The sequence below is a fragment of the Procambarus clarkii genome, chromosome 46 (assembly GCF_040958095.1).
Source record: "Procambarus clarkii isolate CNS0578487 chromosome 46, FALCON_Pclarkii_2.0, whole genome shotgun sequence".
NCBI classification, from domain to species: Eukaryota; Metazoa; Arthropoda; class Malacostraca; order Decapoda; family Cambaridae; genus Procambarus; species Procambarus clarkii.
In genome coordinates, this window is record NC_091195.1 from 13,634,742 (window position 1) to 13,650,395 (window position 15,654).

General features: G+C 43.7%; 1 protein-coding gene across 1 annotated transcript in view; it reads left to right on the plus strand.

The window, feature by feature from the left end:
* Window positions 1-8,410: 8,410 nt before the first annotated feature.
* LOC138350647 (uncharacterized) overlaps window positions 8,411-15,654 on the plus strand; it is a 44,021-nt gene continuing 36,777 nt past the window's right edge. Inside the window, exon 1 of the mRNA XM_069301704.1 lies at window positions 8,411-11,547. Coding sequence (XP_069157805.1) covers window positions 8,898-11,547 — 2,650 coding nt within the window. The 5' untranslated portion in view covers window positions 8,411-8,897. The remainder of the gene's footprint in view (window positions 11,548-15,654) is intronic.

Sequence of the window (15,654 nt, forward strand, 5' to 3'; positions counted from 1 at the left end):
CCTTTTATGTGCCTCTAAACGGCCCATTTATGTGCCTCTACGCGGCCCCTTTATGTGTCTCTAGGCGGCCTTTTATATACCTCTAGGCGGCCCTTTATGTGCCTCTACGCGGCCCCTTTATGTGTCTCTAGGCGGCCCTTTATATACCTCAAGGCGGCCCTTTATGTGCCTCTACGCGGCCCCTTTATGTGTCTCTAGTCGGGCCCTTTATGTACCTCTAAGCGGCCCCTTTATATGCCTCTAGACGGCCCTTTGTGTGCCTCTAGGCGGCCCTTTATGTGCCTCTAGGCGGCCATTTATGTGCCTCTAGGCGGCCCTTTATATACCTCTAGGCGGCCCTTTATGTGCCTCTAGGAGGCCCTTTATGTACCTCTAGGCGGCCTTTTATGTACCTCTAGGTGGCCCTTTATATAAGAACATAAGAACAAAGGTAACTGCAGAAGGCCTATTGGCCCATACGAGGCAGCTCCTATTCTATAACCACCCAATCCCACTCATATACTTGTCCAACCCGTGCTTGAAACAATCGAGGGACCCCACCTCCACAATGTTACGCGGCAATTGGTTCCACAAATCAACAACCCTGTTACTGAACCAGTATTTACCCAAGTCTTTCCTAAATCTAAACTTATCCAATTTATATCCATTGTTTCGTGTTCTGTCCTGTGTTGATACTTTTAATACCCTATTAATATCCCCCCGGTTATGTCCATTCATCCACTTGTAAACCTCTATCATGTCACCCCTAACTCTTCGCCTTTCCAGTGAATGCAACTTAAGCTTTGTTAATCTTTCTTCATATGAAAGATTTCTAATTTGGGGAATTAACTTAGTCATCCTACGCTGGACACGTTCAAGTGAATTTATATCCATTCTATAATATGGCGACCAAAACTGAACTGCATAATCTAAATGGGGCCTAACTAGAGCAAGATATAGCTTGAGAACCACACCAGGTGTCTTGTTACTAACGCTGCGATTAATAAATCCAAGTGTCCGATTTGCCTTATTACGAACATTTATGCATTGATCCTTTTGTTTTAAATTCTTACTAATCATAACTCCCAGATCCCTTTCGCAATCCGACTTCGCGATCACAACACCATCTAGCTCGTATCTTGTAACTCTATCATCATTACCTAACCTCAGAACTTTACATTTATCAGCATTAAACTGCATCTGCCAATCCTTTGACCATTTCAAAACCCTATCTAGATCAACTTGAAGTGATAGTGAGTCCTCCTCCGAATTAATTTCCCTACCGATTTTCGTATCATCGGCAAATTTGCAAATGTTGCTACTCAAACCTGAATCTAAATCATTTATATATATTATAAACAACAGAGGTCCCAGGACAGAGCCTTGAGGCACTCCACTTACAACATTTTCCCACTCTGACTTGATTCCATTTATACTAACTCTCTGTTTCCTTTGGTATAGCCATGCCCTAATCCAGCTTAATATAGCACCCCCAATACCATGAGACTCTATTTTTTTAATCAGTCTTTCATGTGGCACTGTATCAAAAGCTTTGCTAAAGTCAAGGTATACAACATCGCAATCCTTACCACTATCAACTGCCTCAACAATGCTAGAATAAAAAGATAACAAATTTGTTAAACATGAACGGCCATTTATAAAACCATGTTGCGACTCAATTATTAATTTATGTTTTTCAAGATGAAGACGAATTTTATTTGCTATTATAGATTCGAGTAACTTTCCCACAATAGACGTTAGGCTAATTGGTCGATAGTTAGACGCAAGTGATCTATCTCCTTTCTTAAAAACTGGTATCACATTAGCAACTTTCCAAAACTCTGGCACTCTGCCTGACTCTATTGATTTATTAAATATGGTTGACAGTGGGTCACAAAGCTCCTCTTTGCATTCTTTAAGCACCCTAGCAAACACTTCATCCGGCCCTGGGGATTTGTTTGGTTTGAGTTTTACTATTTGTTTAAGAACATCCTCCCTGGTAACTGCTAAACTCGTCAACCTGTCCTCGTCCCCACCCACATAGACTTGTTCGGCTGAAGGCATATTGTTAAGTTCCTCTTTAGTAAATACAGATACAAAATATTTATTAAAAATACTACTCATCTCTTCATCACTATCTGTTATTTGACCTGTCTCAGTTTTTAATGGACCTATCCTTTCCCTAGTCTTAGTACGATATAACTGAAAAAACCCTTTAGGATTTGTCTTTGCTTGCCCTGCTATGCGAACTTCATAGTTTCTTTTTGCTTTCCTTATCTCTTTTTTAACATTTCTAACCAGTTGTACGAATTCCTGTTCTAAAGTGACCTCCCCATTTTTAATCCTTTTGTACCAAGCTCTCTTTTTACCTATAAGGTTCTTCAAATTCTTTGTTATCCACTTTGGGTCATTAGTATACGATCTATTCAATTTGTATGGTATACTACGTTCCTGTGCTTTGTTTAGAATATTCTTAAATAAGTTATATATTGAATCCACATCGAAATCCCCATTTAAGTCACCTATCGCTGGGTTCATGTCTCGCTCCAAGACCGGCCCACACCCCATACCCAAGCCTTTCCAATCAATTTGACCCAAAAAATTTCTTAGGCTATTAAAATCAGCTTTTCGAAAATCTGGCACTTTAACAGAATTTTCTCCTACTGGTCTATTCCATTCTATGCTAAATCTGATTTCTTTGTGATCACTGCTCCCTAGCTCACTCCCTATTTCGATGTCATTAATTTGCGTTTCCCTGTTAGTTAACACTAAATCTAAAATATTATTTTCCCGTGTTGGTTCCTTAATGTGTTGCGTAAGAAAGCAATCGTCAATTAATTCTAGAAAATCTTCTGCTTCACTATTCCCTGTTTTGTTCAACCAGTTTATTCCGCTAAAATTAAAGTCACCCATGACATAAATACTGTTAGATCTAGATGCTCTAGATATTTCATCCCATAGATGCTTTGCTTCCATTCTGTCTAAATTTGGTGGCCTATATATTACTCCTATTATAATATTATTAGCTTTTTCGTTTAATTCAATCCAAATAGTTTCTGTGTGTGGCTCTGTTTTGATTCCCTCTTTGAGACTACATTTCAAATTATCCCTAACATATATGGCTACTCCACCTCCTCGTCTAATATATCTATCTGTGTGAAATAGTTTAAATCCATATATTTGATATTCAGCTAATAGTTCTCTATTTTCTACATTCATCCACGTTTCGGTAAGTGCAATAATATCTATTTTTTCTGTGCAGACAAGAGCATTTAATTCGTTAATTTTATTTCTTAGACTTCTACTGTTAGTGTAATATACCCTAAGTGAATTGTTATTTTGCGGACCTTCTCTTTCCCTGATCGTTTTGCCAATTCCTTTCTCCCACAAACACATACTTTTATTACCTCCTTCCTCCAAATCAATTCCCATACCTCTATCTACTAACAGTTTAAACCCAAACAAACACCTCTAACCACTTCTTCTAGCGAGTTCGCAACAGCAACAACCCCAGCTCTCGATAGATGCACCCCATCACGAGCATACATTTCATTTCTTCCATAGAAGTGTTCCCAGTTGTCTATGAAAGATATTGCATTTGATTTGCAATATCTTTCCAGCCGGCAATTGACACCAAGTGCCCTCGATATCCATTCATTTCCCACTCCCTTTCTTGGAAGAATGCCACATATGATCGGGATTCCTCCCTTGCTCCTAACTAACTCTATGGCTGTTTTATACCTCTGAATCAGTTCCTCACTCCTGACTCGACCAACATCATTTCCTCCCACGCTAATGCAAATAATGGGATTGTTCCCATTACCAGCCATAATATCATCCATGTTGTTTATAATATCACCAATGCCAGCTCCGGGATAGCAAACCCTTAACCTGTTCCCCCTATCTCTAGCACAAAACGTTCTATCCAAATACCTTATCTGGGAATCTCCCACAACTAATGTTTGCTTAGGTACTTCCTTTACTTTCTGAGGGGCCTGCGCTTCCTTTCTCTTCGTTGCTTTCCCTTTTGCGCGATCCACAGTCTCTCCACAGCACTCGTCCTCCAAAACGTCAAATGAATTAGAAGTTGCTATGGCGTTTGAAGGCGGCTTTATCAAAGTCTTCTTAAGGCCCCTGTCTTTCGCAACTCTCCAAGACGAGGTCCCTTTACTGCTGGTCTCCTCCTTCGTTACTTCTCGTTGTTTTTTAAGCTGACGCACCTCCTCCCGCAGAGTCCAACTCTGTCCTCAGGGCTCCCACTAGAGTCACCAGGTCCTTCACTACAACTTCCATATTGCTATGGGCGCCTATGGAAGGGCCGCCTATATACCTCTAGGCGGCCCTTTATGTGCCTCTAGGCGGCCTTTTATGTGCCTCTAGGCGGCCCTTTATATACCTCTAGGCGGCCCTTTATGTGCCTCTAGGCGGCGCTTTATGCACCTCTAGGCGGCCTTTTATGTACCACTAGGTGGCCCTTTATATACCTCTAGGCTGCCCTTTATGTGCCTGTAGGCGGCCTTTTATGTGCCTCTAGGCGGCCCTTTATATACCCATAGGCGACCTTTTATGCACCTCTAGGTGGCCCCTTTATGTACCTCTAGGCGGGCCCTTTATGTGCCTTTTGGCGCCCCTAATGTGCCTCTAGGAGGCCCTTTATGTACCTCTAGGCGGCCCTTTATGCACCTCTAGGCGGCCATTTATGTGCCTCTAGGCGCCCCTTTATGTGCCTCTATACAGCCATTTATGTACCTCAAGGTGGCCCCTTTATGTACTTCTAGGCGGCCCTTTATGTACCTCAAGGCTCCCCTTTATATGCCTCTAGGCGGCCCTTTATGTACCTATAGGCGGCCATTTATGTACCTCTAGGCGGCCCCTTTATCTACCTCTAGGCGGCCCTTTATGTTCCTCTATGTGGCTTTTTAAGTACCACTAGGCGGCCCCTTTATGTGCCTCTAGGCGGCTCCTTTATGTACCTCTAGGCGGCCCTTTTATGTACCTCTAGGCGGCCCCTTTATGTTCCTCTAGGCGGCCCCTTCATGTACCTCTAGGCGGCCCCTTTATGTGCCTCTCAGCGGCTCCTTTATGTACCTCTAGGCGGCCCTTTATGTACCTCTAGGCGGCCCATTTACGTACCTCTAGGCGGCCCTTTATGTGCCTCTAGGCGGCCCTTTTATGTACCTCTAGGCGGCCCCTTTATGCGCCTCTAGGCGGCCCCTTTATGCACCTCTAGGTGGCTCTTTATGTACCTCTAGGTGGCCGCATTATTCACCTCTAGGTTGGCCTTTATGTACCTCTAGGCGGCCCTTTATGTGCCTCTAGGCGGCCCATTTATGCGCCTCTAGGCGGCCCCCTTTATGCACCTCTAGGCGGCGCCTATATGTGCCTGTAGGTGACCTCATTATGTACCTCTAGGCGGCCTTTTTATGTACTTCTAGGCGGCCCTTTATGTACTTCTAGGCGACCTATTTATGTGCCTCTAGGTTGTCCCTTTATGTTACTCTAGGCGGCTCTTTATGTGCCTCTAGGCGGCCCTTTATGTGCCTCTAGGCGGCTCTTTATGTGCCTCTAGGCGGCTCTTTATATACCTTTAGGCGGCCCCTTTATGTGCCTCTAGGCCGCCCCTTTATGTGCCTCTAGACGGCCCCTTTATGTACCTCTTTATGTGCCTCTAGGCGGCCCTTTATGTACCTCTTTATGTGCCTCTAGGCGGCCCCTTTATGTGCCTCTAGACGACCCTTTATGCACCTCTTTATGTGCCTCTAGGCGGCCCCCTTTATGTACCTCTAGGCGGCCCTTTATGTACCTCTAGGCGGCCACTTTATGTACCTCTAGGCGGCCACTTTATGTACCTCTAGGCGGCCCCTTTATGTGCCTTTAGTCGGCCACTTTATGTACCTCTAGGCGGCCACTTTATGTACCTCTAGGCGGCCACTTTATGTACCTCTAGGCGGCCCTTTATGTGCCTCTAGTCGGCCCTTAATGTGCCTCTAGGCGGCCCCTTTAAGTGCCTCTAGGCGGCCCCTTTAAGTGCCTCTAGGCGGCCCCTTTAAAAGCCTCTAGGCGGCCCCTTTAAGTGCCTCTAGGCGGCCCCTTTAAGTGCCTCTAGGCGGCCCCTTTAAGTGCCTCTAGGCGGCCCCTTTAAGTGCCTCTAGGCGGCCCCTTTAAGTGCCTCTAGGCGGCCCCTTTAAGTGCCTCTAGGCGGCCCCTTTATGTACCTCTAGGCGGCCTCTTTATGCACCTCTAGGCGGCCTCTTTATGTGCCTCTAGGCGGCCCTTTATGCACCTCTAGGCGGCCCTTTATGTACTTCTAGGCGGCCCCTTTATGCACCTCTAGGCGGCCCCTTTATGCACCTCTAGGCGGCCCCTTTATGTACCTCTAGGCGGCCCCTTTATGTACCACTAGGCGGCCCTTTATGTACCACTAGGCGGCCCCTTTATGTGCCTCTAGGCGGCCCCTTTATGCACCTCTAGGCGGCCCTTTTATGTGCCTCTAGGTGGCACCTTTATGCACCTCTAGGCGGCCCCTTTATGTACCACTAGGCGGCCCCTTTATGTACCTCTAGGCGGCCCCTTTATGCACCTCTAGGCGGCACCTTTATGCACCTCTAGGCGGCCCCTTTAAGTGCCTCTAGGCGGCCCTTTATGTACCACTAGGCGGCCCCTTTATGTGCCTCTAGGCGGCACCTTTATGCACCTCTAGGCGGCCCCTTTATGTACCACTAGGCGGCCCCTTTATGTACCTCTAGGCGGCCCCTTTATGCACCTCTAGGCGGCACCTTTATGCACCTCTTGGCGGCCCCTTTATGTACCACTAGGCGGCCCCTTTATGTACCACTAGGCGGCCCCTTTATGTGCCTCTAGGCGGCACCTTTATGCACCTCTAGGCGGCCCCTTTATGTACCTCTAGGCGGCCCCTTTATGTACCTCTTGGCGGCCCCTTTATGTACCTCTAGGCGGCCCCTTTATGTACCTCAAGGCGGCCCTTTATGTACCTCTAGGCGGCCCCTTTATGCACCTCTAGGCGGCCCCTTTATGCACCTCTTGGCGGCCCCTTTATGTGTCTCTAGGCGGACCCTTTATGTGCCTCTAGGCGGCCCTTTTTTGTGTCTCTATGCGGCTTTTTTGGGCCTCCAGGTGGCCATTTTATGTGCCTCAAGGCGGACTTTTTTTGGCCTCATGGTGGCCATTTTATGTCCCTCTAGGAGGCCCATTTTGTGCCTGTAGGCGACCCGTTTATGGGCTTTTATGGGGCCAATTTTAAGAGCCTCTAGGCGGCCATTTTTTTTTGCCTCAAGGCGGCCGTTTTATTTGCCTCTAGGCGGCCATTTTATTTGCCTTTAGGCGACCCATTATGTGCCTCTAGGCGGCCCTTTATGTGCCTCCTGGCGGCCATTTTATGTGCCTCTAGGCGGCCATTTTATGTGCCTCTAGGCGGCCATTTTATGTGCCTTTAGGCGGCCATTTTATATGATGAGCCTCTACGCGGCCCGCCATCATTGCTCCTATAAGAGACTCTCAGGGGACGGAAGTTTACTTGTAGTAAACTCCATGTAAGTTGTTAACATTATACTGTGAATATTGTCCACAAGAGAGCGGAGGGGGAGAGGGCGATCTACACAGAAGCTCAGCTGGGAACCCTTGCAAGAAAATAAATAAATAATTCAAAGCCTAATTAATATGATATAGCAAAGTTCGTGGTAGGGGGGGTAGCTTTGGTACTCTTTAAAGTTGTACTCCCTACATATATGCCATTCCCTGTTGGGCACATACCCAGCAGGAATTACTGTTAGAAATTAGGTGAGGCTAGCTCCCTGAGTAGGGTCTTCTAGCTCGCATAGACAGAGAAGCAGACATTATTTCTTATTGATACAGATTTATCATTTCTTGTTCTGTTTTGTGTTGATATAGTTAACAACTTATTATTACTACCTTCGATATAACTTTTCATCCTTTTGACAACATCAATAATATCAACTATACTTTCCGAAGAATGTGTAAACATAGCTTCCTTAATCTCTCTTAATAAGGGAGATTTCTAATTCCTGAGATCAACTTTGTCATTCTTCTCTTTACGGGTTCAAGATAAATTATGTCCAGTATATTGTATGTTGACCAAACTGAACTGCATAATCTAAATAGGTCCTTACAAGAGCAAGATAAAGGCAGAGAATAACATTACTAAATGCTACACCGTATATTTCTGTGTGAGAAAATGAGCACCATTACTCTACCTAAACCAGAAGCCAACACCACAATGATCACAGGAGTTAGGTCAAAATATTGACAAGTTTTAAGTTATAAAATATAACAAAATGCAGGAGGCAGACTTTGGAATTTTATTTGTTTTAGTGATCTCAAAAATGTATTTCTGGCCCAATGTTTAACACTAACATCTTGTTTTAATAACGTTAAATTGTTCTTCCAGATGACAGAATTCTGAAGAGTATAAAGACAGAAGAAATTAACTAGTTAAAGAACAAATTGAAAATAACAAATAAAGCTGGAACCGAATATTGCATTAACATGTGAACACATTTTGTAAAATTTGGTTTATTTGGAAATCACTTATATTTTTGGTAAATTAAGTGACTGTATTATGGTTAATGCAGTCGGATCATCACCGATTACATCCGAGTTTGATTCCCTGGCAGTGTGAGATGCTCAGCCTCCTGATACCTCTGTTCACCTAGCAGTAAATATTAACCTGGAAATTAGTCAACTGTTGAGGGATGCATCCTGAGGAAGGTCTGTCGTTGGCTTAGGAAGGCCTACACAAGCCTAACAAGCTGCCCGTCTCCGACAGTGAGAAACAATGTTATGTTTTTAAACATAATATAATAACAAAACCAGCGTGGGACATTTACTGCTTGTGTGAAACTTGACAACAGTTGTGTGAGGTGAGAATCATACGGCCCAATATGGCGGCCTCGAGTCCTGTTATCCAACCGGAAGATGTGAACAGACTGCGGTATGGACTGGCTGTGACTAAGGCAGGACGAGACGCGCTAGCAAGTGTGTTTATGTGGTCGTACCGGGGCACCTTCCCAGTAGTGACTTACCTCACTCAGGACTTGGGGTACACCAATGCTCAGTACAGGCGTGTCTTCGATGATCACCAGAGGAAGACACTCGAAGCTTCCACTGACGCGGCAACTTTTGACATCACCCTGTTGTATAAACTCCTGCAACGTGTGTGTGGTCTGGCTGAGATGAATGACCCCACGTGGACCACTCCAGGGCCTCGGGGACCATCACTTGAACACCTCATTTACAGCCTGAAGCAACACCGAAACACGTTGGCCCATGATAATGTGGGAATGTCAGAGCAAGATCTTACATCAACACTGACGGAGCTCAGTGACTTATTGGCTAAGATGCTGGCTGAGGCCGGCGTCCGGTGTGGGACAAACAGCCAGGATGTGGACCACGTGACCAGAGATGTCACCAAGTATATTGGTGGTCTGCTAGCGAAGGTCAGAGAGCCGCTGGATCCCTCAGATGTGGCGTACTTGCCACAGCTCCGCCAGGAGATTAAGATGTTCAAAAGCCACATCAGAGAAGAGGTTAAGCAGATGAGCAAGCAGGAGCTAACTGACGGGTATAAACTGCTGTACCAGATTGTTCCCGCACCCTGGCTCCTCCTCAACATTAACTACAACCCAAGTCTTGCTTTTACACGACTGCGACTCCTTGAAGATCCCGTCATAGGGGCAAGACCCTCCCACGCTGCCAAGGGTCAGGATATAAACTATGAAGACATCTTGAGTATGAGACGAGAGGACGGAAGAGTCCCTCAGTGTGTCATCCTGACGGGGGAAGGTGGTATGGGCAAGACAACTTTACTCAAGCTCATCCTCGAGAAGTGGGTAGAGGACCCTGCTGCCATACGTCACCTGGGCACTGTGGACCTCGTTTTCTATGTACAGTGCAGGGACACACATCTTAATACCTTCGATGGTCTCCTCCGCCAGTTACTGACTCAAACACTTAGTGATTCTGGTGTCGACTTCCAGCTGTTTAAGGAGATAATCTTGAGCTTAAATATATTAGTCCTGATTGACGGCTACGACGAGGTCAACGACCATTCAGGAAGGCTGGTGAAGGAGCTGTTGCACCTGCCTGGCAAGGATGTGAGGTTGGTGATAACCACACGGCCGGGGTGGGACCAACAACTGTCACAGCTCGTCCCACACACCAGACCTCGCTGCAACATCCTCGTCTTGGGCATCACTCCAGAACGTCGCGTGGAGTTCGCCGAGAGAACCATCAAGGTGCTGGTGGAGGAAGAGTGCCAACGGAGTGTCATCACAGGGAGGTTTACCCAGCAGCTGGAGCAGATGAGTCAGTTCCTGGGTGAGTACCTCAACACTCCACTCACCTTGACCTTGTTGGCGCTGCTGTGTGTCGAGGCTCCAGAAGAATTTAACAACCTCACCACAAACACTCAAGTCTACGAGAAGATTCATGACTTCATAACCAACAAATTAGTGTCCAGACTCACAGACAAACACGTGACCGAACCCAAAGGAAAATGTGACGAAAATGTGAGAAAGTTTTTGAGGTTCTTAGAAGAGATTAGTTTAAAAGGGGTCCTGAGGAAGGAGTACGACCTTTGGCCGGAGACGGAAGCGGAGATTAGGGAGAAGTGTGACACTCTGGGACTGCCGCAGGAGGAGGTCTTGTCCAACTATTTCACAAGAACCAGCTACCGTCGGGGCCTCAATGTGGTGTGGGTGTTTGGCTATTTTCACGCCAGGTACCAGGAGTATTGTGCCAGCAGGAGGCTGGTCGATCTCTTGTTGAAGGCTGAGCAAGACCGAGGTGATCCAGCATCACACCGTGTGTCAGGGGAAAGGTCTATAATCATTGACCTCTTGGTGGATGTTGTACGTAAGAAAAAGGGTTCCTTGGGAGAACACCTGAGATGGTCAACGTTTGATATTCGCGACGTGAAGGATGAGCTTTGGGCGTGTAACAGATGGTGGAACATTTTAGTCCGCACTACCGGGGTGCTGTGTGCCCGGGGAGTTGAGCACAGGTTCATTACTCACATAATTGACCTGTGTGTGATAGTTACACCTGAGCCTGACGAGCTGTTGAAGCATGTAGCAGAGTCCCGCGGGAGTGAGCACGTCATCCAAGCCGTGTGTGAGAAGCTGCGTACAGTACAAGAATGGAGAATAGTGAATGTTGACTCGTGGGTTGTCCTGCCGCTTGTTCTTAAGAAGGTGACACCTAAGAACATTTACCTAAACATAAAGGATACACCCCAACTAAAGCAGCGCCTGTCTCCACTGTCAGTGCTGGCAAAAATGAAGGTACCCATAACCTTAGATCTTTACGATAGTTTAGACAGCAAAGAGACAAGAGATATACCAAAACAATGTTTGGAGAGGCTGACAGTCCCCGGCAGTAAGTGTACCTTAGAGGGGTTTCGTGGTGACTTGTCTGAGGCAGCCATACCCCTCCTGCCTCACACCCTCGAGACCCTCATCCTGCGCCTCACACTACAGCAACTGCCCGTCCTCATCCGTCACCTGCCTCACCTTCCTCACCTGCAGCGTCTTGGTAAATATTCATATTTTCCACCATAATTTTTAGGGTTATTTATTGATACCAAAATTACGCAAAGGGCTTCATTCGTCATGTTTAATATAGTAATTCAGATTTACATTGTTTACATATATGTTTACAACCTTATGGACGAAAGACTCCTTATATTGTTTACAAACATAATCACCTTAAGGGAGACAAACACCTGATATTGTTTACAAATATATTCATCTTATGGACGACAAACACCTGATATTGTTTACAAATATAGTCACCTTAAGAGCGACAAACACCTGATATTGTTTACAAATATAGTCACCTTAAGGGTGACAAACACCTGATATTGTTCACAAATATATTCATCTTATGGACGACAAACACCTGATATTGTTTACAAATATAGTCACCTTAAGAGCGACAAACACCTGATATTGTTTACAAATATAGTCACCTTAAGGGCGACAAACACCTGATATTGTTTACAAATATAGTCACCTTAAGAGCGACAAACACCTTATATTGTTTACAAATATAGTCACCTTAAGAGCGACAAACACCTTATATTGTTTACAAATATAGTCACCTTAAGGGTGACAAACACCATATATTGTTTACAAATATAGTCACCTTAAGGGTGACAAACACCTTATATTGTTTACAAATATAGTCACCTTAAGGGTGACAAACACCTTATATTGTTTACAAATATAGTCACCTTAAGGGTGACAAACACCATATATTGTTTACAAATATAGTCACCTTAAGGGTGACAAACACCATATATTGTTTACAAATATAGTCACCTTAAGGGTGACAAACACCTGATATTGTTGACATATATAGTCACCTTAAGGGTGACAAACACCTTATATTGTTTACAAATATAGTCACCTTAAGGACGACAAACACCTTATATTGTTTACAAATATAGTCACCTTAAGGGTGACAAACACCTTACATTGTTTACAAATATAGTCACCTTAAGGGTGACAAACACCTTACATTGTTTACAAATATAGTCACCTTAAGGGTGACAAACACCATATATTGTTTACAAATATAGTCACCTTAAGGGTGACAAACACCTTACATTGTTTACAAATATAGTCACCTTAAGGGTGACAAACACCTTACATTGTTTACAAATATAGTCACCTTAAGGGTGACAAACACCATATATTGTTTACAAATATAGTCACCTTAAGGGTGACAAACACCTTATATTGTTTACAAATATAGTCACCTTAAGGGTGACAAACACCTTATATTGTTTACAAATATAGTCACCTTAAGGGTGACAAACACCATATATTGTTTACAAATATAGTCACCTTAAGGGTGACAAACACCTGATATTGTTGACATATATAGTCACCTTAAGGGTGACAAACACCTTATATTGTTTACAAATATAGTCACCTTAAGGGCGACAAACACCTTATATTGTTTACAAATATAGTCACCTTAAGGGTGACAAACACCTTATATTGTTTACAAATATAGTCACCTTAAGAGCGACAAACACCTGATATTGTTTACAAATATAGTCACCTTAAGGGTGACAAACACCTTATATTGTTTACAAATATAGTCACCTTAAGGGTGACAAACACCTTACATTGTTTACAAATATAGTCACCTTAAGGGTGACAAACACCATATATTGTTTACAAATATAGTCACCTTAAGGGTGACAAACACCTTATATTGTTTACAAATATAGTCACCTTAAGGGTGACAAACACCTTATATTGTTTACAAATATAGTCACCTTAAGGGTGACAAACACCTGATATTGTTTACAAGTATAGTCACCTTAAGGGTGACAAACCTTCTACTTTGATTACAAATATAGACTTATTAAGGGCGACTACTCCATGAATAATAAATGTTCGAAACATTCCGCTGCTGTATATATTCTTGTGCATAAATAATTTCATGAAGTATTTAGCGACGCCAAACTTTTGGTTCAGATGACTTACCACTTTGACTTTGACTCGTGGTACAGATCTCCTTTCACTGTGACCTAATTCCTGTTCAAGATGACCTTTCACTGTGACCTAATTCCTGTTCAAGATGACCTTTCACTGTGACCTAATTCCTGTTCAAGATGACCTTTTACTGTGACCTAATTCCTGTTCAGGATGACATTTCACTGTGACCTAATTCCTGTTCAAGATGACCTTTCACTGTGACCTAATTCCTGTTCAAGATGACCTTTCACTGTGACCTAATTCCTGTTCAAGATGACCTTTCACTGTGACCTAATTCCTGTTCAAGATGACCTTTTACTGTGACCTAATTCCTGTTCAGGATGACATTTCACTGTGACCTAATTCCTGTTCAAGATGACCTTTCACTGTGACCTAATTCCTGTTCAAGATGACCTTTCACTGTGACCTAATTCCTGTTCAAGATGACCTTTCACTGTGACCTAATTCCTGTTCAAGATGACCTTTTACTGTGACCTAATTCCTGTTCAGGATGACATTTCACTGTGACCTAATTCCTGTTCAAGATGACCTTTCACTGTGACCTAATTCCTGTTCAAGATGACCTTTCACTGTGACCTAATTCCTGTTCAAGATGACCTTTCACTGTGACCTAATTCCTGTTCAAGATGACCTTTTACTGTGACCTAATTCCTGTTCAGGATGACATTTCACTGTGACCTAATTCCTGTTCAAGATGACCTTTTACTGTGACCTAATTCCTGTTCAAGATGACCTTTTACTGTGACCTAATTCCTGTTCAAGATGACCTTTTACTGTGACCTAATTCCTGTTCAGGATGACATTTCACTGTGACCTAATTCCTGTTCAAGATGACCTTTCACTGTGACCTAATTCCTGTTCAAGATGACCTTTTACTGTGACCTAATTCCTGTTCAAGATGACCTTTTACTGTGACCTAATTCCTGTTCAGGATGACATTTCACTGTGACCTAATTCCTGTTCAAGATGACCTTTTACTGTGACCTAATTCCTGTTCAAGATGACCTTTTACTGTGACCTAATTCCTGTTCAGGATGACCTTTCACTGTGACCTAATTCCTGTTCAAGATGACCTTTTACTGTGACCTAATTCCTGTTCAAGATGACCTTTTACTGTGACCTAATTCCTGTTCAGGATGACATTTCACTGTGACCTAATTCCTGTTCAAGATGACCTTTTACTGTGACCTAATTCCTGTTCAAGATGACCTTTTACTGTGACCTAATTCCTGTTCAGGATGACCTTTCACTGTGACCTAATTCCTGTTCAGGATGACCTTTCACTGTGACCTAATTCCTGTTCAAGATGACCTTTTACTGTGACCTAATTCCTGTGCAAGATGACCTTTCACTGTGACCTAATTCCTGTGCAAGATGACCTTTCACTGTGACCTTGATCCTTGGTTAATTAGACCTACCGTAACTTTGATCCTTAATTCAGGTGACCCATCTATCCCTGTGACCTTGATACTTGGTCCAGATGACCTTTCACTGTGACCCTGACTAGGTTTATATGACCTTCTAATGAGACCTTGACCATTGATAAAGATGACCATGACTGTGACCTTGACCATAATACAGATGACCTTGACCATGATACAGATGACCTTGACTGTGACCTTGACAATTGATACAGATGACCTTGACCATTGATACAGATGATCTTGACTGTGACCTTGACCATGATACAGATGACCTTGACAATTGATACAGATTACATTGACTGTGACCTTGACAATTGATACAGATTACATTGACTGTGACCTTGTCAATTGATACAGATTACATTGACTGTGACCTTGACAATTTATACAGATAACCTTGACTGTGACCTTGACAATTGATACAGATTACCTTGACCATTGATACAGATGACCTTGACTGTGACCTTGACCATTGACACAGATGACCTTGACTGTGTCCTTGACCATTGACACAGATGACCTTGACCATTGATACAGATGACCTTGACCATTGATACAGATGACCTTGACCGTGGCTTTTAAAAGCTATTAATACATAGTTTAGATGCTATTAATACTGTCCAAAATACGGACTTGTCATCAGGTAATAAACCCAGCAGTAAGGTGAGTGGATGGCTCAGTATGTCTTCTTGTTATATCTTAGA